At 42.9% G+C, this 25,067-nt stretch overlaps 1 protein-coding gene across 1 annotated transcript in view; it reads right to left on the bottom strand.

Annotated features, from left to right (window-relative positions):
• ATM (ATM serine/threonine kinase) overlaps nt 1-25,067 on the bottom strand; it is a 299,675-nt gene that overhangs the window by 50,211 nt on the left and 224,397 nt on the right. Inside the window, exons 50-53 of the mRNA XM_077483959.1 lie at nt 17,429-17,636; nt 16,010-16,123; nt 13,716-13,871; nt 9,309-9,447 (exon numbers count right to left, since the gene is read on the bottom strand). Coding sequence (XP_077340085.1) covers nt 9,309-9,447; nt 13,716-13,871; nt 16,010-16,123; nt 17,429-17,636 — 617 coding nt within the window. The remainder of the gene's footprint in view (nt 1-9,308; nt 9,448-13,715; nt 13,872-16,009; nt 16,124-17,428; nt 17,637-25,067) is intronic.

The following is a 25,067-nucleotide window of genomic DNA, read 5'->3' as shown; positions in this document are numbered from 1 at the left end:
GACTCTGCATTAACTGGGACAAATCCCAAATACTTCCATTTGATAGCTACCCACCCCCTAGGGATAGAGCTGAACTTCCTTTACATGAGTTGACAGTATAAAATACCTTGGCATACAGACCACTAGAGACCCAAATGACTATATAGCTTTGAATGTCACTCCACTTTATGCAATACTTAAGGAGAAAACTCAAAACCTGGGCCCGTCTCCCCTTGGGAGTTATGGGACGGATAAATCTTATAAAAATGGACCTGTTACCAAAAATCTTCTACATACTATGGCACTCAACGGTATATTTAATACTGAGGCATTGCAGACTGATGGAGGCCATTCTAAAGCCCTTTGTCTGGGGTAAAAATAGACATAAACTGCCTTGGCATAGACTTAAAACTCCTACGGACCTTGCAGGAACAGCTTTTCCTGATTTTAACTTATACTAAGTGGCAGCTCAACTTTCCCAACTCTTTCATATAGACAAGGTCGATAGGGAGAGATTCCTATGTCTCCATACAATCCACCAAAGATCCCCTCACTGCAGTTTTGCGTAAAACGGAGGGAATGGGTGGAGAGGGTGAAAGGAAGTCTTTGCTACACCACTATAAAAAAAGTATGGGAAATAGCCTTCACTAGACTCAATATACCAACATTTCAGGAATTCACTCCTCTGTGGCACAACACTGCTTTGCCTGAATTTAATTCAATTCCAGATTGCAACACATGGAGGTTCCAAAGGCATATTTTATCTTTCTCATATAGTTACTGATGGAACATTCAAATCTTTTCACAAGTTGAAGGCAGAGTTTGACTAACTGAGCCGAATGTACTTTAGATACTTGCAACTGCGTCATGTGTACCGTGCCCAGTTCCCAGCCAACAGCACACCCCTAGCCAACAATCCCTTAATGGAGGCAATAAAATGCCCTGACCCTAGAAAACTGATCTCACAGTTCTACAGTACAGCCTAAGGCTTGCCTGTTGGGAATTTTTCCAGAACCAGAATTGAACAAATTTACTAGAACATTCCTACATGAGAGTCTTTTCTCGGTTAGGAAGGTTATAGCAAGGACATGGATGAGACCCAAACCACCTTATCTCTCCCAAAGGATAGTGCAAGTGAACAACACGTTGCGATACAAGAAGATTGTCTATTCCCACAGGGTGTGTTCCTCTAAATTTGATAAAATATGGGAGAGGTGGCTGAAGGCCCTCGAAACGGTGGCAGGAAGCCAATATGTTGTAATATGAAGTTGTCCACATTTATAATTATACTGCACCCACTGGGGAACATTCTGCTTGTTTTGCTTGGTAACATTGATGCTTCTGATTGCGTCTGTTTTGTCTACGTTTCGTGTAAGCATGTAACATACACGTGGTTGACATTGTAACTTTTGTGCTCTCATCTAATTGTATGATGTATTTAGTTCAATAAAACCTTTTTTTGATGAAAAAATAAAAATATACACCCGCATTACCCTATGTGCATTAACAGACATAAAGCCTCCTCCAAGCTGGTGATACACCAGGCCGATGCCCTATATCCTCATTACTATATGCCCTAGCAGTTGAGCCCCTTGCCATTGCTATTAGGGCACACCCAGACATCAAAGGTCTCTGCATGGGTCGAGTGACCGAGGTCCTCAGTCTCTATGCGGATGACATGCTACTATAGTTGGAGGATGCTGGTCCTTCACTCCAAGCGATTCTGCAGCTCATCAAGCAATTCGGGGCTTACTCCGGATTGCAGATTAATTGGTCTAAATCTCAGATACTCCCATTGGATATAGCCATCCCCTCAGTGGAACATGCTGCACTCCCCCTTGGTCAGAGCAAGTAGGATTAGGTACAAGGTGTACAAGTCTCCGGAACCCCTGCAGATTACTGAATCTAGAACCCCTATATGATCTCCTAAAAAACAAAACTCAGATCTGGTCCCGACTCCCCCCTCGGAATTATGGGACGAATCAACTTGAAGATGATTCTTCTTCCCAAGCTGCTTTGTCTTTTCTGGCATGCCCCCCTCTACATCCCCATGCGTATTTTAAATCCATGGAATCTATCCTCAATACATTTATATGAGGCCCCTCCTGCCACAAACTGTCATGGACAACTCTGAAATGCCCTCTCCACCTGGGTGGCACTGCCCTACCGGATCTAGCTCTGTATTATATTGCTTCTCACCTATCCCACTTTTTCTACTACAATCAGGCAGACAGGGATAGGTTCACCCCCCTGGTCTGCTCCTTCATCTCCACTCAGGTTGCCCACCCCTTTCAAGTTTTATTTTGTGGCACTCGTGAATCATCTCATATGGGTAACAGGAGTCATGATATTCCACCACTGTAAAATCTAGCGATTCACCATGACCATAACTAAGGCCCCTATATTTCATACCCACACCCCACTATGGGACAACCCGCACTTACCTGAATTGCAGACCGTCCCAGATTATAAATTGTGGATTGTTCAGGGGGTTATAATCCTCTCACAGGACATAGTTAATGGCACAATTATGTCTTTTCATGCCCTTAAAGATGGCTTCGATCTGCCCAATCATATGGTTTTTGCTACCTCCAACACGCTCTTAACTCCCAATTCTGTGATTCGGTCCCTAGCTGTTAGGAAAGGATCCCTCCGCTGGTAATATTGATCATTTGGCGTGCAGTACTGAGATCCACCAGCAGGTGTCTCCTGGCAGTTTGGAGCTGTCAGAAGAGCTTTTCCCTGCTGGAATTATGTAATCTTTGGTCCGCAGTACTGGCGTCCACCAGCGGAGGGATCCTGGCAGTGTGGAGCAGGTATTACCGTCTGCACTCAGGCGTCACATGACTGATAGCAGTCTGAAGTGCCTGTTTCCCAACCTGATGTGCCCATGTCTGCTGCCCAGCTTGATTTGCCTGCTGCTCCCCTTGATGTGCCAGCTGCCCCGCTTGATGAGCCCATGCTGGTTGCCCAGCTTAATGTGCCTGTTGCCCAGTCCGATGTGCCTGCTACTCAGCTTGAGGTTCCTGTGCCTGCTATCCAGCTTGACGTACTTATTACCCAACCTGATGTGACTTTGCTCGTGGCCCAGCTTGACGCAATGGACTTTCCCCAGCAACAGCTAGTTGGAGTGTCCGGAGGTCGCTCCTTCGAGGGGGGTACTGTCAGGAAAGGTTCCCTCCGCTGGTAATATTGATCATTTGGCGTGCACTACTGAGATCCACCAGCAGGTGTCTCCTGGCAGTTTGGAGCTGTCAGAAGAGCTTTTCCCTGTTGGAATTATGTAATCTTTGGTCCGCAGTACCGGCGTCCACCAGCGGAGGGATCCTGGCAGTGTGGAGCAGGTATTACCTTCTGCAGTCAGGCGGCGTCACATGACTGATAGCAGCCATTGTATAAATACCCGGCAAGTGCACACACACCTTGCCCTGGTGTTGTCCTTGTGCCCTGACCTGCAGCCTGTATACCTGATACCGATCCTGAACCTGTTGTACCTGATACTATCCATTCCTGCATCCCTGGAACTTTATCCTGCAACCTGATCTCTTTCTCCTTGTCCCCCCCATCTGCTGACCTCCTATTTATGACCCTGGCCTGGCTTGACTACGATTCTGGTACTCCCTTTTGCTATATATGCGGGTTTGTTTGTTTATCTTCACTGTTGGGTTGTTTGGTTTGTTCACTCAGTTTGTATTGGTGGTGTATTCACATTTAGATGCATTTACTTTAATAAACTTGCTTTCACCAATTTATGTCTGGTTCACTCTGTCGCAGTCACACAGTTCTGGTCACTTCTAGTTTATGACACTAGCCTTGATTCTTTATACTTGGTGGATCTGGTCATGGGTCAGGATCCCCAGAAATTTATCTCATTTTAAAACCCACCTTCTACTATCTTTTACTGCTCCGGCATACCAACTAAAAAACAGGTGGGAGACGGTGGTGGGGGTTATGGAGGACGAAGACTGGGACAAGGTACTAGCCTCCTGTAAAGTTGTATTCCCTAAATTGTCAGACCACCTCACTCACATTTACATCCTTCACGGGTCCTAGCTTACACTAATTCATTAGCCTCTCTAAATATAAACCGAACCAATGCCCTGCCTGCCCCAAATACGGAGACCCCGATGGAAACTTCTACCACCTTTTATGGTCCTGCCCTTCCCTCCAAGACTAATGGTCACAGGTGGTCAAGTTCCTTCATGATCACATGGGTTTCCCCCTGACTCTATGCCCTTGTCAATGTTTACTGTGCCTTTTTTCTACCTCTGAAGAAGAAAAATATCAGAATATTTTCTTGCAGGAATCAATGTTCCTGGCCAAAATGCAAATAGTACGGTCCTGGATCAAGGCTTCGCCCCCTACTATCCAACAATGGATCAGGGCAGTAAATGCCACTCTCCCCTACAAAAAAATATTTTACTCACATAGAAATTGCCCGACCAAATACAAGAAAATATGGGACAGGTGGCTGAAAGACCCCTCCAGCTGTAATGATGCGGAGTGATTCGCTTCCACAGTGCGGTGTTTGTTCTCTCATACATGCTTAACATTCTTCTTACTATTCCCAATGTCTGTATGCCCTCCTATATTGGAGCTCTCCTACACTTATGTTACACTAATATGGGGCTGGCTATTGGCCCCCCATTGGGGTACACTCAGCCCTGTTGTTCATGAACTCCAGTAGCTCACGGTATCTGGACCCCTTATCTGTCACATTTTATGTATCAATATAGTCATGTCAATGTTATATCCTTTGATATAGTACTGTTTTACTTTTTCAATATGCTCAATAAACTTTATTCTGACAAAAAAAACAAAAAAAAAGCTTAATTGAACAAGCTGTACTAAGAAGCTGATTGGCTACCACGCACAGTTGCACCAGATTATGCACTCTCCACTTATAGTAAATGAACCCCTATGACTCTCAAAAGATGCTCTTTTTAGTTCAGGTTCACACTAAGATTGGGTTTCAAAGCAGCATTTCAGTGTGAGTTCGGGGCAATTTGGCAGACATCTGTGCGGGTTCATACACAGATGTCTATTGAAATCACCCCCTTACTTAGTGGCCAAAAGTAGCGCAGGAACTACTTTTGGGAATCAGTGCAGCGCTGCAAAGTCGGCGTCACACCGATTCTGACAGTGCCATTGCCAGCAATAGGCTGTTTTGATTTGGCGATTCAACATGTCAAATCGGCCCAATGTGAATGTAAGCTTATACTCAATCATGTCACTGACCTGTTGGTAATTAACATAATTAGTTGAAAAAATGTTCTTCCAGCTCTTCCTTGTTAGTACCACTTACTTTGCCAGCTTTTTGTTGCACTGTCCAAACCTTTGAGACGCGTTGCTGCCATCAATTTTAAAATTACCTTATTTCCTTTTCTTAACATTTGATACATTTTCTATTGTGCATAAAATATGGGCTTATGAAATTTACAAATCGTTGCATTCTGTTTTATGTAGATTTTACAAAGCATCCCAACATTTATGAAAGTGTGGTTGTTATTCTGGCACAGGACCCCAAATATCTTACACGCCCGTAATTGAGCAGCCTCCAGGCAATACTGGAGATGCAATGATGCTGTAGGTACCCATTACCATATTTTCTGGGAGTGCTCCCCTATTAGCCAATTTTGAGCTCAGATTCAAAACCTTTTGCAAAAACTGTTGGAGACTTCCATTTCTTTAACCCTATACATTATTTTCTGGGTCTCCCTCTCTTTTTTTTTTTTTTTCATTTAAAAGGTTTTTATTGGACAAAGCAATCTGAACATATAGAATCAATAATAAACCATATACAGCTTTAACAAATGTTGAAACATAAAAGGTAACACAGCCTTTTTCCCCCTACGCCACAGTCTACTCGTAATCCTTGGTACTACGCTACTGGCATCTCTGGCTTCAATTGACGCCCCATGAAGGGGATCGACAGCGCCCTTCTAAAACCCCGTACATACAAGCTGTCACAGACTGCCGAGGTCCCATTCTATTTTTGTAAGTTTTTATGAAGGTAGGAAATAAAGCAAGCAGACTAGATAAACAAGCTAAGAAATTCAGAACAGAAAGGCAGAGAGAGTTTTGGACCGACTCCGGTCCTGAATAGGCAACAGAGTAGAAGAAAAGAACAAAAGAAGAGGGGGAGGGCGGGGGGAGAGTAGGGAAGGGAAGAAAGAAAAAAAAGGGGGGGGGGATCAGTTCACCCCCCTTACTAACCAGCACAAAATCCTTCCAGTAGACACTCTAATACACCTGGTCCGTCCCAGGGGTCACCAGATCCCTGTAGTCTTGGTAGAACTTGAATTGGTACCAGTAAAACCACGTTTTATTAGGTTTCTCCTCCTTCCGGTGGATCGCCACAGTCAGTTGTTCCATCAGGCCTATTTCGCTCACCACAGCCAACCACTGACCCATTGAAGGAGGGTCTTCCCTTTTCCAATTTTGGGGTACACAGATTCTGGCCGCATTCAGCAGGTGGATCAGGAGAGAATTCTTATAACGCCTTCTCGGCATAGGGGTGAGGTGGAGGAGGCACTGGGCTGGATTGGGTCTCCCTCTCTTAGGTATCTCTAGGGCTGAAGGGAGGTTGATGTCCTTTATATCGCTAAATGGCTTATCTCCAGACATTGGTTATCCACCTCGCCCCGTACGTTTTCACAATTTTTAGCTATGTTGGCAGATATTAGCAGGATGGAACATCTGACTGCATTAACAGCTCACTACAAAAATTTTCAAAAATATGGCTGGTGTGGGATGAAACTGGATATTGCTCTGAGGCAAACAGCTCGATACATTAGGTGAATAGACTTCATGCAATACATTTTTTGGCTTTAGTGATGACAGTTGTGTATATTATAATATGTGGTGTCCTTTTCCTTTTCTACATGATTATATGGTGTGATATAGTCCCATAATTGTATCCAAATCGAGATATAAATCAATGTTGGCCCATACCATATCTTTGATAGTGTATATTTTAAAGAGGAAGTAAACCCTAATGGGTTTACTTCCTCTTTCATTCCCTGCAAAGGCAAAGCATAATGGACTACTATGCATCGCATAGTAGCCCATTATGTGTCACTTACCTGACACAGGAGCCAGCGATGTCACCGCTGTCCCCTGTAGTCCTGCGCATCCATCTTTTCGGTGGGGTCTCGCAGCTCCGCCTCTGTCATTCGGCGGAGCCGCGATGATGTCACTCCCGCGCATGCGCACGGGAGCCGACACGCGCGGCAGCTCCATTGTTGGAAATGCCGTGCTCAGTGCGCCTGCGCGCCGCTGTCTACGGCGCATGCGCCGTAGACAGCGATGCCCGTCTTCGGGCAAATATCTCCTAAACCGTATAGGTTTAGGAGATATTTCTTGGACCTACAGGTAAGCCTTAATCTAGGCTTACCTGTAGGTCAAAGTGGTTTGTAAGGGTTTACAACCACTTTAAATATCTGAAAAATTTCCGTTCCTATATCCTTTTGTAAACTCTGCAAAAATTCTATAAGTAAACAATAAAAAAAATGTGGGGTTGTAGGTATAAATGGATATGACCCCCAGACTCCCCGAACAAAACAAAAAAAGATTTTGTATATGATCAATAAATGAAACCCCTAATAAATAGAGTTCCACAAACAGCATCAGTACCTAGTTATTGTTAGGAAAACATTGTTTCCATCATTCAGGGCCACAAAAAGCCCCCATTCACACCTGAGCATTTTGTAGTGGGTTTCCCTACGCCTGACTATGCTCAACATGCAGAATCACATTGTTTGAACTTGTCCCTGTTCACTCTACAATGTAATTTGTGTGCTTAACGCCCTGTGCGCAAAAAAGTACACAATATATATTTTGAGCGAAACCAGTTCAGCTCTTTGGACATGCGATGTATGTCCAAAGAGTGAAGGGTTAAACCGAGTAGCAGACCTCAGCTTGTGCTCCATTTCTTCAGCTGGCTTCTGGCTGTAAAGTAAAAATGATCTGGAGGCTGTATAGCTGCTGATCACTTTCACAGAGCAGACGGTGTGGTCTCTAGGCTCTCCCACTTTTATTGCCTGGGACCACAAGGAAGGGCTTCAAAATGGGGGGCGGGCGTAGATCAAGGAACATTCATTCCTCAATTTATTCTTCCCAAAATGGAAGGAAGGTAACAATGATTTTGCCATTTCTGATTTCAGAACCATCATTCTCTAGCTCAATGTTTCTCAACTCTAGTCCTCAAGGTGCCCCAACATGTCATATTTTCAGGATTTCCCTCAGATGAAATGGCTGTGGTAATTACTAAGGCAGTGAAACTGATAAAATCACCTGTGCAAAATAATAGAGAACCTGGAAACATGACCTGTTGGTGCGCCTTGAGGACTGGAGATGAGAAACATTGCTCTAGCTGATAAAGCCAGATTGAAAGCTCCCACGAGCAGAGTCCTCCTAACCCTTTAATATTGAATTGTATTGTGCCCATTCCATTCCCTTTATTTGTAAAGTAAACACTTGGCACTATAAAAATCCTAAGATCCTATATAGCAGTAATCATTTTTAGACCCAGTAATGTCATCAGTGGGTCTTTCTGCTGGTCTTTGCACCAAGTTTAGTGAAGGGGCCAGCAGGCTTCAGTCAACATGACAGAACCTTGCTTCAGATCTTCTTATAAAAAATAAAAAAAAATTCCTGGGCACTATATGAAAGAACCTACTAGCCGATGGCTGCTGAAGACTTTAGCTGTGCAGTTTGCTGCAGTTTGTAATCAATGAATGAGCTCATTCAGACAGGAAATAAAGGCTCAAGATAGCCAAGGTTATATTGTGGACAGAAAAGTTTGCAGGGGAAGACTTGCTACCAGGGTGGGGAAAACAAAAAGGTAAGGCTGGAATTTAGCTTTAAAACTGTAATTGCCGAATACACTTTTAATATGAAATAAAAATGTTTAAGAAAAAATAAATCAGCCTATAACAAAAAAATAAAAAATAAATGCTTTTTTTGTTTTTACTTTAACAGTATACCAAATAAAATCTGCAAATGAGTTAGCCATTGTATGCCAATGCAGCTAAATTGAATCATGGAATTTAGGCATCAACCTCCGGGTACACAAGGATTTAACAGCTTCAATATAAAAGCAGTCTCTTAAACCCCTCAGTACTGTGCTTCCATTGTACTGGCACTGTTTACAACAAAATCTTTATTTGAGCACCCAGAAGAGCCTAAGAAAAAAATGATTTAAAACCACGTATATTTATTTTAGTTTTTTAATATTATAATATTCTATGTGCGAGTCATTAGGCCCTCAGGTCTTGTGCTCTAATCACCATTGAAACGTTGTCTTACAAAAATAAAGCAGTACTTACTGCGCTGGGCTTTCCACTGGCTGGCATCCATGTTGGCCAGAATTATATATGCATCACAGAGCCTCTCCACATCACGCACCATGTATGTTCGGTGCTTTTTTATTGTATTCACAATACTTCGTGCTGCCTCCATTCGATCCTAACAAAAATACACACATTTTTTTTTTACTTCCTACCTCAGAAAAAAAGCATACATGCATTTAAATTAAACCTGACAGTACCTCCTGTTAACACTCGTAGTGTAAACTCACCCTTCCACACTCCCTTGTAAGCATGATGTGGGAGACACCACTGTATCCCAGCATGTGAAAGTGTTCAGGCCTGACAGTTGGGTGCTCAGGCCCAAGCATTGGAACGTGGGAGCAGTCACACGCGCTCTTATGCCCAGAAGGTTTGCTCCATTAACGCAAGGACTCAAGAACAAGGACTCCAGAACAGAACAAGAGAGTGGATATATACCTTGCATGAGGAATGGGGGTTGGGGTCTATTAGAAAGTACTGTCTCTTCCATCTTTAATTGTACCTCAAAGTTAATTATATTACCTTAGTATTCAAGAAATGTTTATATTTGTGTATTCCTCTGACCCTGGTTTCACTTTTTTGTTGAAGATTTTCCTGAGATGACTTAAAAAGTGCAGAATGCAGTCATGTTAAATAGGAAATGTAAAGTATGGCGTGTACGGCGGTGGGTATTATATGCAGAAGAGTATGGAGTGTATGGTGGCGGGTAGTATATGCAGAAGAGGTGTGCAGAGTCTATGGAGGTGGGTATTATGTGCAAGAGAGGAGTGTGGACTGTACAGCGGTGGGTAGTATGTGAAGGATGGTGTCAGTAGGGCAGTGAATGGTGTCAGTTGTTCTTTATTTATTTACAATTTCATTTTTAAGTTTTTCAAAATGCTTTTTGGGGGCCAGTGGATAGTTTCAGTAGGGCAGTGGACAGTGTCAGATTTTTTACAATTTTATTTAATTATTTTGTAAAATGTATTTAATAATTATGTGGCAGTAGACGGTGTCAGTAGGGCAGTGGATGGTGTCAGTAGTTTTTTTTACAATTTCATTTGTTTTAAAAAATTTACAATGTTTTTTTGTGGGGAGGAGGTTGAGGCAGTGGACGGTGTTGGTAGGGCAGGGGGGAGTGGTGTCAGTTTTATATATTTTTTTACACTTTAATTTTTTGGATTTTTTTTACAATTTTGTTTTTTATATTTATTGCGTCTTTTTTTAATCATCCCTGTTTTGAGGCTTTGAGATATCAGGGGTCTAAACAGACCCCTGACATGAACCCTTTGAAACAGGGAAATGGGCTGAGGACACACATTCCCTAGTCCCTTTGTCAGCATTGAAGATGAATTGACAGGAGACAATGGCTCTGTCCATTTATAAACTGAAGCAGAGTGAGGAAGCGTCAATGTATCTCCATGCTATTCATCTCTGCCTGTGAAACGTGACTTACTTGTATAGTCTTCTTATAATCCATTCTGTAAGCTTTTATTAGGTCACCGGCGCATGCACATTTCGTCGTCAGATTCACAGCATGCTGTGTGGGCCATTTCCGTAACAGCATTTGGGGTCGGTCATTTCCAATGAAAATGGTACAGTGAGAAAGGCTCGCAATACTGTGCCTTCCTAGCTTCCTGGTGCTCTTCTTGTGAGTCTAAGACGTCACACAGCGGGAGTGTACCAGCATAGTAGTCACATCGATCGAAAAAGAGGCTTGAAAAGCACGTGATTGCGCATGCACAAGATTTTGGCAGGGGAAAAAAGGACGGATGGAAATTACATAACAGGGGAGACAGAAATCAACACCAAAGATGGCACAGCCGATTCCAGGAAGAGAATTAAATTTATAAAACTACAAAAAGGTACTTGCAAAGCCTTTTTTATAATGTTACAAAGTGCTAGGCATGAAAAGACTTTGTTCTATGAAAATATTGAAAAAAGAAAAGAAAAATAAAGCCAAGTTTACTTGCTCTTTAATGTGAACTCCTTCAATTTGTTTTTCACTTTAACGCATGATAAACAAAGCCTCCCTTTTTTGGATATCCATATCGAGAAAAATGCCGAAAAATAAAATTGCTACCCGGCCTATTTTACTAATTTACAGCAAGTAATGCCCTATTATATGCACAGAGTGCTCATCCTCGGCATGTAATTAAGGGCATTCCTCTGGGGAAGTATGCCCGCATTCATAAGAATTGTTCTAATTACACAGTTTTTGAAGAGGCCTCTAAACTCAAACAAAGATTCTTAGCCAGAGACTATAGCAAAAAGTCCCTAAAACAAGCTTACAAACAAGCGAAAGAAAGGCAGAAAGAACTCCTTTTATTTCAAGGTGAAATGATCCCAGACCCTCATCGTCTGAGACTTATCACCACGTTCAATAATCAATACAAGGAAATCCAAAAAAGAATGAAAAAACATTGGCACATCTTGACTGATAATGAAATTATTAAAAATTCTGTGGATAAGACTCCCAGAATCACCTTGCATAAAAATAAATCGATGAGGCTCGGTTCACACCTACACCGGCTGCGGATCGCACAGCAACGACGTCCGCCTTTGTTCTCCATTTCAGGGACGAATCGTGCCCTGAAACAGAGGCAAAGACACACAGCATTTCTGTGCAGTCCGCTCCCGCAGCCACCCGAGGACACGAGAGCCGGCCACATTCTCCTGCTATGCGAATTGGATGCAGAGAAACTCGCATCCAATTCGCATAGGTGTGAACCCAGCCTTAAGGATATAATTGTCAGGAGCCATTATAATACAGGTCGGGGGTGGTGACTACCACTGGGAACTATTAGTTGTAGAAATTTCTGCAAATTTGTGGGAAAATGTTCGGAAATTACCCTACCGAATGGCAGACAAAAGAAAGAGCAGACACCTCGCGTCATGCCAAACGGTGGTGATCGTTTTAGGTCTTTTCAAAAAAAAATAAAAAATATTCTGTAAATTAGGGGTGCACCGAATGTTTTTTTTGGTGCCAAAACCGATATCGAAAAAGAAAAAAGAAAAAGGCCGAAAACTGAAACCGATAACGAAACATATTTAAAAAAATATATTTTTATACAGGAGATGGTCAAAGACTGGAGACATGATACAGGAGATGGTCAGAGACTGGGGACATGGTACCGGAGATGGTCAGAGACTGGGGACATGGTACCGGAGATGGTCAGAGACTGGGGAAATGGTACAGGAGATGATCAGAGACTGGGGACATGGTACAGGAGATGGTCAGAGACTGGGGACATGGTACAGGAGATGGTCAGAGACTGGGGACATGGTACAGGAGATGGTCAGAGACTGGGGACATGGTACCGGAGATGGTCAGAGACTGGGGACATGGTACCGGAGATGGTCAGAGACTGGGGACACGGTACCGGAGATGGTCAGAGACTGGGGACATGTAACAGGAGATGGTCAGAGACTGGGGACATGGTACAGGAGATGGCCAGAGACTGGGGACATGGTACAGGAGATGGTCAGAGACTGGGGACGTGGTACAGCAGATGGTCAGAGACAGAGAACGTGGTACAGGAGATGGTCAGAGACAGAGGACGTGGTACAGGAGATGGTCAGAAACTGCACACACAATACAACAGATCAATGCAGCCTCACCAGTGCCCGTCAGATGCAGCCAGCCAGTGTCCCCATTGCAGCCAGTGTGTCCTCTATTGCAGCCAGTGTGTCCTCTATTGCAGCCAGAGTGTACGCTATTGCAGCCAGAGTGTACGCTATTGCAGCCAGAGTGCCCCACTGCAGCCAGCCTGTGAAGGGAAGAGAGGAGAGCCGCCTCCGCCGCCTGTTTGATCACAGCGCCTGGAACATCATAGCTTTCAGTTCAATAGCTGTGTGTTCCCGGCCGTGCGCCGTCACACACAGCCCCTCCCCCTTGTCCAGGCACTTTGATAGACAGATCATCCGTCCAATCCTGTGGGTGATCTGTCTATAAAAGTGCCCTGACAAGGGGGAGGGGCTGTGTGTGACGGTGCGGCCGGGAACACACAGCTATTGAAATGAAAGCTGTGATGTTCCCAGCGCTGTGATCAAACAGGCGGCAGAGGTGGCTCTCCTGCACTATAGGACACCCCCATGATGGGCTGCACCAGGGGTGGGGGGCAGAGCCCCGCCCCCACCCAGACCACGCCCCATTTTTGGCTCCATTATCAGCCGTTTTTCTCTTTCGGCAAATTGCCGAAAAGGGCATTTTCGGCCGATATGTTTCGGCGGCCAAAATTTCAGGGCATCCCTACTGTAAATACAATTTTTGAATCTGATATGTACCATATTCAACATCTAATAGTATATGTATATATTTTCTGTCTGTTATTCTCAGAGTGGATTAGATATTTTGTTTGCAAACCATACAGCTCATTAGAATAAATCAGAAAATAAAAATACTACCTCATCAGTCTGCGAAATCTTCTTTGGGACATTTTTTGTAAGGCGGCTCTTTTTGGTGTCCGATTTTATTACCATGTCATCTTTGTTGGCGTTTGCCAGAGCCAAGATAATGAACAGTGTATGGTATGGGTGATCTAAAGAGGTTCTGCTGATCAGCTGGTAAGGAACAAAATAATGCATATGTTACCATCACCCTATTTATCAACAAATATAAAAAAAAACTGAGGGCTTAACTCAACACAGTGCAACAGGTAACCCAATCCATAAATGTAAAGTATTCAATTAGGTATCTGCTTTCATTGACTTACGGATGTCAGACTAATAAAAAACAATTTCTAACAAACATGAATTACAGCACATCACTGCTTTTTACAACGCACCAGAGAAACTCCAATTGTAGGGCACTATGTAATCTAAATATTTGTGCTAACGGTACCTTCTTTTTTCCTTTTTAAATATTAATCACCTTTAGGGCCAGATCACACCACATGCAGTCCAGTGCTTTCTTTCTGCATCAAAAATGCATGGAAAGTAGGTTATAGGGTTTCCAATGGCATAGTTCACACCAGTGCGGTCGTTTCCAAGGCATTCCAGTTACAGAAAAAATACTGCTTTCAATGGGAAGGTGCATTTTTTTTTAGCTCCACAAACATGCTCCAGAGATTCTGTAAGCAGGATTTTTGTTCACTGCAATGGATGCGCGCCGCTCCAGTGTGAACATATTCATTGATTTTAAAGGGAAGCATTTTTCATGAGCTTTTCAGGTGTTTTTTTTGTTTTTGTTTTTTAACATAAAAGCCCTTAAAAACTCCCTAGTGTGAAAGGGCCCTAAATCTCAACACAACTCTGCAGATTACAGATAATGGAGCATGAAAGTATTTATTACAAAGAGGGAGCTTTCATAAAATAATAAGGTTATACTACACTATATGGCCAAACGTTGGCACACACTTGACCATCACTCCTATATGTGCAGGCTTAAGACACCATTTTAAAACAATGGATAGCAATATGGAGTTTTAGCTTCAACAGCCTCCATTCTTCTCTGAAGACTATTCATACCAGGTGTGGTGGGACTGCATTGGATGGCAATTCTGCTGCAGTCCAACCTCAATACTAGCGAAAATGCCCTGTCCCCATATGTGGCTGGATTTCCTATGTGGTGTGCAGGTAGTGTTAGTTTAGAATGTAAACAAGCCTGTGGCTGGACAATGAATGAGCAGAAGCACACAGATAAGTTCATCACTCTGCTCTCTACAGTACAGTACTGCTCTGTGCAATGTGGTGGATTCAGACTGGCTCCAAGTGCAACCCTTCTTTTCCCAGTAAAGTGCTGCTGTGCAGAAAAATACAGGACTCTAGTATTTAGAAATAGTCAGGTACAAATGCTAGTCCTACAAAAATTAGTTTAGTAATGTTAGTCCATACTGGCTCTTTAAATCTGCTACGAGTTCTGATTGAAAAGCTTTGCTGGAATGGTTAAAACCATATACTTTCTGCGTGTGTACTTTAATACATTATAAATACCCACATACAGTATATAAAGTATGAGAAACATTACATAGATATAGTACAGCTTAAAGAGCAACTGCAGTCTGCTAACATAATTTGTAATAAAAACATCTTTGCCATTCTGAAGCTTTCCTTCAACCACTTTGTATATTATTTTATATATACTGTGATTCTGTACTTGCCAAATAGGCTGCAGAAATCTCCCTCCACTGAGTCTGGCTGCATCCATTTTAACTGTGGGCAGCTGAAGCTGCTGCCTGTTCACTTCTTGGATCTACACAGACAAACACCTCCAGCTCTGTAGCTCTCATTGGCCCTCTTATGACTCATCCCTCCTCCCTTCCTGGCAAACTCTCACAAGCGTGAGAGAGAGCTGTGTATGATGTCATAAGTGTAGGCTTTTTACCAGACAAGAAACAAGAAATGGGCTGTATAAGGTATTTACGGACAGAAAAAAATGCTTTACTACCCTAAGTTAAAACAACAAGGGCAGAAAATTTAATAAATGGAAAAGAAAAAAAATGACTGAAGTTCCACTTAAACTACCAACCAGATAATGAAATATGTTTAACAGACATTGCAGATGTTAACCTGTTTCATACAAAGCACTGAAGCTGTTAAATATTATTTCATCTATAATCATAGCATAAGAACACTAAATGAGTGTTAAAGTAACACTTTTTTTTCTCCCTTTGTAAAAATCTAAAAGGTGGAAATACAAGATTATCACTTGAGACAATGGCTTATCATAGATGCATCACTGATTTAGGCTGGATATTTACATTGTTGAGCACTTCATGAAACTCCTGTCTTCCCATGTTCTTGGTCCCCATGCGAGCAGCCAGTTGGTACATTAGAGGGAGGAATTTGTGGGAAGGAATCTTTTCCGACTCCACCTATATGGAAAAGGATCATAAATAATAAGCTTTACACTTGTAAGATCGGTAAAACAGATGATTGATAAGAAGGTAAAAATGCAATCATTTACTTAGTTACATATATGGCACACAGTGAACTATATTGTGAGGTGTACCCAAGATGTTTTTTGCAATGCTAGAATTAGGTAGGGCATTATCTTAATGCGTTATATGCATTAGGATAAAAAGCCTTCTGTGTGCAGCAGCCGTCCCAGCAACCCCTAATATTTACCTGAGCCCCATCTCTCTCCAGCGATGTCCACAAGTTTCTAACCATATGGGACTCTCCCTCCTGATTGGCAGAGACACAGCAGCAGCGCCACTGGCTCCCGCTGCTGTCAAAGTAAACTAGCCAATCAGGAGAGGGGGGGTGGGTCCGTACCAGGGCTTCAGTGTCTGAATGGAGACAAGGAGCTATGACTCAGCTCGGGTGCCCCCACAGCAAGCTGATTGCCGTGGGGACACTAAACAGGGGGGAGGGGCCAAGAGAGCTGAAGAGGAACCTGAGAAGAGAAAGATTCTGGTATAATATGTTTGTTATTTTCAGAGAGAAAAAAAAAAGAGACCTTACAATCACATTAAACACTGAACTTTCTCCTTTTAAAAGGTTTTCTTTTACACGCAAAGCCGACACAGAGCTGTTCACTAACAAAGCAGAGCCGACAAGGTGAAAAATAATTTGGAACCATACTGTTTGGTTGCCGATTAGTAGAGACAAGGAGGTGTTCGCAAAAGTGAGGTTTGACTAATCCAAGAGGATTCAATGTTCTAATACAGCCCTCACACTCCTTACATGATATAGTCCTCTGCCCTTCCCGTAATGTCTATTACTACCTGTGCTGGACCAGCTACTCTGCCCCTCCCCTACCTGGCTAACTTCAGTTATGCAGCTGCTAGGGGAGAAGCAATGGGAAATACTACAGAATGTCACTATAGTGGCAGCTCTAACATTATACACTAGATGGCAGCATCCAGTAGTGGTCTCAGGCTGTTTGGATGCAATAACCCACAAAATATGTAAGTGCACATATAGTCATATGGTAAGAGTTTTGTGAAAAATTATGTTTTTTTCATTGTTCGTGCCGTATGTATACAGGCAAAAGTTAATTTACAGACTGAGGATGGGAAGGGGTTGAGATCCAAACCTACATTTATTTTGGAACTCTACTGCTTCCCCTTCATAAATCAAAAAATTTAACCCGGAGGAGACACGGCAGAAGAAAGAATGTAGATGCGCTATCTCTGCACATTTTTTACTTTATGAATGTTAGATGAATAAAGAACCTTCATGATGTTGTTAACTTCAGGAACCCGGGAATTCTCCAGCCAGAGAGAGCAGAGGCGGAAGATCCACATGTTGTGTTCCTCTCCGGACACCAGACAGCTGATATAGTTCTTTATAGCTGTACGGAGAAAACGCATCCGGTCTTCTTTCAAAGCGGCAATTTCACATTCATCTAACTCCAGCTCTCGTTGCACCTTCACAGTATACCTGGCCAGACAAATTACATTTTTACTGAATTTTTCAGTTGTTTTCAACACAAGCAGTAAAATCACCACTTTATAGATTGTTAAGCAAATTGAGCATTAATAGATCAGCTTGGGATTCATTAAAAGAAAAACAACTACCCAGCCTTATCTTACCTTCCCCCTGATGGTGGCAATGCTCCTGTAGCCTTTACAGCCACCTTCTTGAAATCTTGTCCAGATTTCCTGACCCCTGCACAGTAGGACTTTTATATATCTGGTAGCAACTATCATCAGGTGGGGAGAAGTCTGAGGCTTAGATTCCTTTAAGGGGCTTGGAGCAGGGTGTGGGTAGCTTTTTTTAATATAAATCCCGAACTTGTTATTGGATGTACACACCAGGGATCTCTCTCTATTTCAGTTTTTTTCTTCATTCACTGTGTTCCTTAGTGGATGGGTGGAACGAATGTAGAGGTGAACCTTTTGCTATGTTTTGGGAGCATCAAGATATATTCCTTGTACTTAACAAGAACCTTGAACGATGTACTTTTTGTCTGGAATTTTCACTGAAAATATTAGTGCCCCAAATAAATGGCATAATTCTATGCTGTGTGAGACGTAAAAAAAAATATGACAGTATGGGAATTGGGGGTACTCTAAAGAGGGATAAGAATTTCGGCAATATCGACATCTTAATGGCATTGCTCTGCCCAAGCCATGACAAAAGAGAATACCATTGTTTCATTAAACCAGTGGATAGTTTTGGTAATGGTAGATAATTGGTTGTTAAAAGGTCTGTTAGTGAGGTCATGAGTTGTACTCCCAAATATGGGAATGATGCGATACCCAATTAAATGGTAGTGAGGACTGGGCTTGTAGAAGTTCTGATTGTGTTAAAGTAACATTCAGTGAATTTGATTTGGTATGATTGAAAAAAAAAAAAAGTCCAGAGACTAGGGTAAATTTATATAATAAGTCTATTAGGTTAGGAGCAGACACATGTGGATGAGTTAAAAAGATAAGGATATCATCGGAGAAAAGACATAATTTATGTTGGTGAACACAAAGCTCTATGCCTTTGACATTGGGATTGGATTAGATTAATTGTGCTAACGGCTCTATAAGTAAGGCAAAGAGCAATGGGGAGAGGTGACAACCTTGTCTTGTGCCCCTCCTAATGTCAACGATTGCCGATTTATAACCAGCATATTTAATGTATGCCCTCGGCATGGCATATAGAGAGGAAAGCCAGGTTATAAAATTAGTCTTAAATCCCAATTTTTGGAGCATATATTGCATGTATGGCCAGGTGACTGAATCAAAGGCCTTTCTAATATCTAAAGAGAGAAGGCAGGTCAGGATCTGTCTCTTAGCAGCATGGGTGAGTAAGAGGGCTCGTCTTATATTGTCGCCCGTCTGCCCGCCTGCTGTGTGGGCATTAATCCCGTTTGGTTAAGATGGATTAGTTGGCCTATAATTGTATTTAATTGAGTCGCCATGATCTTGGCTAGTAATTTAATATCCAAATTTAGGAGGGAGATGGGGCGATAATTGGTTCAGGAGGTGAGATCTGATCTAGGTTTGGGAAGCATGGATATTATAAAGGTCAATGTTTCAGTTCTGAATGAGTGTCCCGATATCAAAGAGTTAAAAGTGCTGGTTAAGATTGGAGTCAAAATAGACTCAAATTGCTTGAAGTATGATCCCAAAAACCCATCCGGAGCTGGTCTTTTATGGGGCTTTAAGGCTTTGGTGGCATTTAAGATTTCTAATGTTGTAATAAGATTCTCAAGAAGATCACATTGTTCTTGTTCTATAGTAATACCAAAGAACAGAACATCTGCTTTCGTCTTGTCAAAGTCTTGAGAAGGGGAGTACAATTTAGCCAGATTAGAACAAAAAACATCTAATATTTGAACTGGATTGCTAGTGTATGCGTCAAAAGAGGTTTTAGATGTCTGTGCATGTTGAATCTTTCTTAACCACTTACCGACCAGCGCACGACGATGTACGTCCTATTTTTGAAGAGGGATATCTCGGTAACGGCAGCAGCTGCTGCCACAACCGAGATATCCATCTCTTCAGGTGCCGGTCGGCTGTACGATAACGGTGGTCTCCGCGGCGGATTCACCGCGAGATCACCGCTATCGGTGGTGCAGGAGAGGTGCCATCCCCCCTCCCGCCACCCTACAGCACCTTCCGCCGCTTACCGGAGCCGTCGGTAGCGGCGGAGGCGATCGGGTCCTTTCGCTAGCTGGGTATGGAGATGGGTAAGGCTAAGATGGCCCCCACTCGTCTCTATACCATAGGACGGCGGAAGCGACGTCAAAACGTCACTTCCACCCATACCTCTTAAAAGGTATATATTTTTTTTAATGTCATTTTTTCCTCTCTTTTTTTTTGTTGCATTTTAGTCCAAATATGAGATCTGAGGACTTTTTGACCCCAGATCTCATATTTAAGAGGACCTGTCATGCTTTTTTCTATTACAAGGGATGTTTACATTCCTTGTAATAGGAATAAAAGTGATCCATTTTTTTTTTTTTTTTTTAAAACAGTGTAAAAATAAATAAAATCAATTAAAATAAATAAGAAAAAAAAAAAAAGGTTTTTAAAAACACCCCGTCATGACGAGCTTGCGCACAGAAGCGAGCGCATACGTGAGTAGCGCCCGCATATGAAAATGGTGGTCAAACCACACGTGAGGTATCGCCGCGATCGGTAGAGCGAGAGCAATAATTCTAGTCCTAGACATCCTCTGTAACGCAAAAAATGCAACCTGTATAATTTTTTAAATGACGCTTATGGAGATTTTTGAGGCTAAAAGTTTGACACCATTCCACGAGCGGGCGCAATTTTGAAGCGTGACATGTTGGGTATCAATTTACTCGGCGTACCATTATCTTTCACAATATAAAAAAAAATTGGGCTAATTTTACTGTTGTCTTATTTTTTTATTCAAAAAAAAAGTGCGCTTGTAAGACCGCTGCGCAAATACGGTGTGAAAAAAAGTATTTCAATGACCGCCATTTTATTCTCTAGGGTGTTAGAAAAAAAATATATAAAATGTTTGGGGGTTCTAAGTAATTTTCTAGCAAAAAAAAATGTTTTAACCACTTGCTTACTGGGCACTTAAACCCCCCTCAGTCCCAGACCAATTTTCAGCTTTCAGCGCTGATGCACTTTGAATGACAATTGTGCGGGCATACAACACTGTGCCCAAATGAAATTTTTATCATTTTTTTCCCACAATTAGAGCTTTCTTTTGGTGGTATTTAATTACAGCTCGGAGTTTTATTTTTTGCTAAACAAACAAAAAAAGATGCAAAAAAAAAAAAATCATGTTTAATAGTTTGTTATAAAATTTTGCAAACGGGTCATTTTTCTCCTTCATTGAAGTGCGCTGATTAGGCGGCACTGATAGGCTGCACTGGTGGGCACTGATGGGCTGCATTGGTGGGCACTGATAGGCTGCACTGGTGGGCACTGATAGGCTGCACTGGTGGGCACTGATAGGCATAGTTAAGGCGGCACTAATAGGCACAGATAAGGCGGCACCGATGGGCACAGATAAGGCGGCACTGATGGGCAAATATGGGCACAGATAAGATGGCACGGATGGGCACTGATAGGTACCGATAGATGGGACTGATGGGCACTGATAGGTGGTACTGATAGGTGGCTCTGATAGGTGGCACTGCTGGGCACTGATGGGCGGCACTGATGGGCACTGGTAGATGACACTGATGGGCACGGATAAGTGGCACTGGGGTGCAGCACCTTTGAGGCAGATTGTGGGCACTGCTGGGTGGCACTGCTGGGTGGCACTGTGGGCACTGCTGGGTGGCACTGACTTTTTAGACATGTGGCACTGCAGGGGGCAGGTGGGCACTAGCAGGGCTGGCCGTGATCGGGACTGATGTCCCGATCACGGGCGCCGGTGATCGGCTTTTTTTTTTCTCCTCGCGCTGATAGCGCGAGGAGGAATAATAGCCGATTACCGGCTCCGTTATATCACATGATCAGCTGTCATTGGCTGACAGCTGATCACGTGATAAGGGGTCGGGATCGACCCCTTGCACGGATCGGTGATCAGTCGAGTCTCATAGACTCGCTGATCACAGAGCGCGCCGCGCACGCCCCTCAGGGGGTGCGCAGGCCGCTCGTGCACGGGACTACGTCAATAGACGTAGTCCCGGAAAAGGAGATCCGCGCTGTAGCCGTCATTTGGCTATAGCGCGGATCTCAAGTGGTTAAACATGTAAACACCAAATCTGAAAAAGAGGCCTGGTCCTTAAGTGGTTAAACTATGTGCCATTAGGGTGGCAGGTTTATTAGCTTTAAGATATTGAATATGGTGACGTTTACGTAAGGTTTTTATCAGCGGAGTCAGGAAAAAAAAATAGGTCCAGGTCAAGACATGCTTTTTTTAAATTTGCATTGGTGGTGGCGTTAGGGGTAGACTGAAAAGCCAAGTGGCTTGCATTAAAATTAGCTTCCGCCTGCAAGATAGGGGCACCCTTTTCCACATTTACTGGACTTGCACATTAATCGCCCCCTTCTGGAACGCGGTCCAACAACTCCTGACCAACCTCTTGGGCATACAGATCCCAATGGGCCCCAAGTTTGCCCTATTGGGACTATCCCAACTTAAGATTCCCACTCCCCATAAAAAGTTAGTTCGACATATCCTCACAGCAGCACGGTGCCTCATCGCCCTAAATTGGAAAAAGAGGACCCCCCCTCCCGACTATGCCCTATACGCTAGAATTAAAGATGTGGAGCTGATGGAGAGGATGACGGCCAGGATACAGGATAGAACGGAAGCCCACGACAAAGTGTGGGAGCTGTGGCACCTTCGGAAGGACCCACCATGATCAGATGAACAGGCTACTGAGGTGAGGCTCCTCTCCCCCCCCCTCCCCTTATTCTTCATCTTTACTCTCCTTCTTTCTTTTCCTCTTCTCTACCTGGAGTATTCTGTAGACTCCAACTAGTCCTTCTTATGCGATTTTTCTTTTGTTGATACACATGCTTCAAACACGTGATTGACATTTCAAGATCAGAGAAGAAACAGAACCTGGCATAGACTGCACTGTATACTGTCCTTCTCTTTGTTTAAACATTGTTTGAATATGAAAAGTGTACACTCAAGTTCTCTGAATGTGTATTGTACAACCTGATAATAAATAAATGTTATTTGAAAAAAATTAGCTTCCAACTTCGCAACTAGACCCTTATGTTCTCCTTTAAGAGTTGCAGCCTGTTGTATTAGTCTGCCGCAAATTACAGTTTTGCGGGCTTCCGACAGTGTAAGGACGGAAAAATCTGCAGTATCATTAGATGAAAGCTAGTCTATGAGTGCTACCTCTAAGCGATGGGATGGGTGGGTTACTGTAGAATCGTTGATACACCAAGTTGTATCATGCGACCTGGGTATCGGGAGGCTATGGTGGTGGCAACTGCACAACGATCAGTCCAAGGGAAGGGAATAATTTTAGAGGAAATAATCTCTGGGTCCATACTAGATGGGACTAAAATGTGGTTTATAAGCGAAAAATAGTTATGTGGGTAAGAGTAATGTGTAAAGCGCCTACTATTGGGGTTACGTTCTCTCCAAGAGTCTATCAAGCCATGCATAGTTAGCAGACATTGAAGAGATAGTTTGTTGGGGTTTGTGACAGTGGATGGTGGGCATTTATCCAAATACGGAAAAACAGTCGTATTAGAATCTCCACATAAGATAACTGTCCCAAACTTGTGTGTTTCTACAACTTGGAAAATATGTGATAAAAACGCCTCCAGATGTTTATTGGTGGCATAATAGGATACAATTGTTATTGCTGTGTCAGAAATATATCCTGAAAGTAAAAGGAATCTACATTCAGGGTCATTTAGTTGAGAGGCGAGGGTAAATGGCATAGTATGATGAAAACCAATAATTATCCCACGTTGCTTGACAGTGGCTGAGGCAGTATAGAATTGAGTGTATGAGGCAGATAAGAATTTAGGAGAGGCTTTATCAATTAAGTGGGTTCCCTGTAAACAAATAATATGTGCCTTTTTGGCAGCAAGGGAGCGTAATGCTTTGGTGCGCTTCTGTGGAATGTTGAATCCTTGTACATTTAAGGATAAGATATTTATGGGGGCCATAACGTGTCCAGGGCAGTTGTTATGACAGGGAAAGCATAACCTAAACCGTGAGCCACAACTACCATGTTGAGAGAGAAAAAACAGGGGAAAGGGATAGAGAAAGAAATAACATGATGCAGTCGGGCAACCCTAGTAGATATAAAAAAATATCAACATGTAATAATATAGCAATAGGGTATAGGAACGTCTCTGGGGAAATTCAATAAATCCTAGAGAGGCTCCAGTGCCACTATCAGAGTCCCACATAACCGTAGCGGGGATTCGGGGGTGGCGAAAGGGGCCACAAGAAGTTCCAAATGGGATAACAGCACCAGAGAACCACTATATCTATACAAGTAAATATCAGTTCACGCATAACTTTAATGCATCCACAACAAAAATTCATCAGGGCCAATTTTGGCAAGAAAAGAAGTCCAGTCGAAAAAAAGCAAGTTAAAGAACATATATAGATAAGGAGTAGCCTGCACTTGACTACAGTTTACCAGGACCTTACATGCTATCCAATGGATAACATATTAACCTTATCCACTATAGTGGATCCCGTTTCCTGAGTTATTCCCAAGAGTGTCTGTGAAGAGATTCTATAAACAGAAACAAGGCACTAAACCATGATGACTCTCGTTAATCTAGAAAAACGTGACAGGAACTTCAAAGTAAGGTCGAGTTTCAGGGGACATTCAAATTCTGTAAAGGTAAGAACTATGAAAAGAAAAGATCCCGGAAAGGAACAATGAAAGTGAAGCCAGAGCTATGAGCAAGAATCCAGAGGAGCGGTAACAAAATTAGTTTCCTCCAGCCTAGACTTCTGGGTGGCTGAAAGGAAAGTGGAAAAAGGTAGAACTAAATGTTGTTGAAGTCAGTCCATGGAATCTGCAGTAGTTGGTGTTGGGTTATCGTATCTAGCGTTTATGGAGATTTTGATGTGTAGAGACGGGCGTATCAAAGCCTGCTGCTGCTTGTTGCTGTTGCGGGGATCTAGATGCAAGCATCTACGAGATTGGTCTCTGGGTGGGACTTCATCCACCAGGCCCATGTTAATCAAAACTGACTGTAGTTCCTCTGAAGAGCAACAAACATACTTGGTTTCAAGATGGGTAAAGCGAAGTGAGAATGGGAACCCCCAGTGGTATGCAATTTGATTATGTTGGAGTACATGCAATTGGGGTTTGAGTGCACATCTCTTGGCCACTGTGAGTGGAGAGAGGTCATCAAAGAGCTGGTATGGGTGTCCTTGAAAATTGAGAGTGTCTTTTCCTCTATCTGCTGAAAGCAGTTGCTCTTTGGTGCAGAAGTAATGGAATTT

The sequence above is a fragment of the Lithobates pipiens genome, unplaced genomic scaffold (genome assembly GCF_037356315.1).
Source record: "Lithobates pipiens isolate NorthernLeopardFrog02 unplaced genomic scaffold, aLitPip1_a1.2 Scaffold_16, whole genome shotgun sequence".
NCBI lineage: Eukaryota > Metazoa > Chordata > Amphibia > Anura > Ranidae > Lithobates > Lithobates pipiens.
Note: the sequence above shows the minus strand (reverse complement) of the source record. Positions and strands in the feature narration are given on the sequence as shown.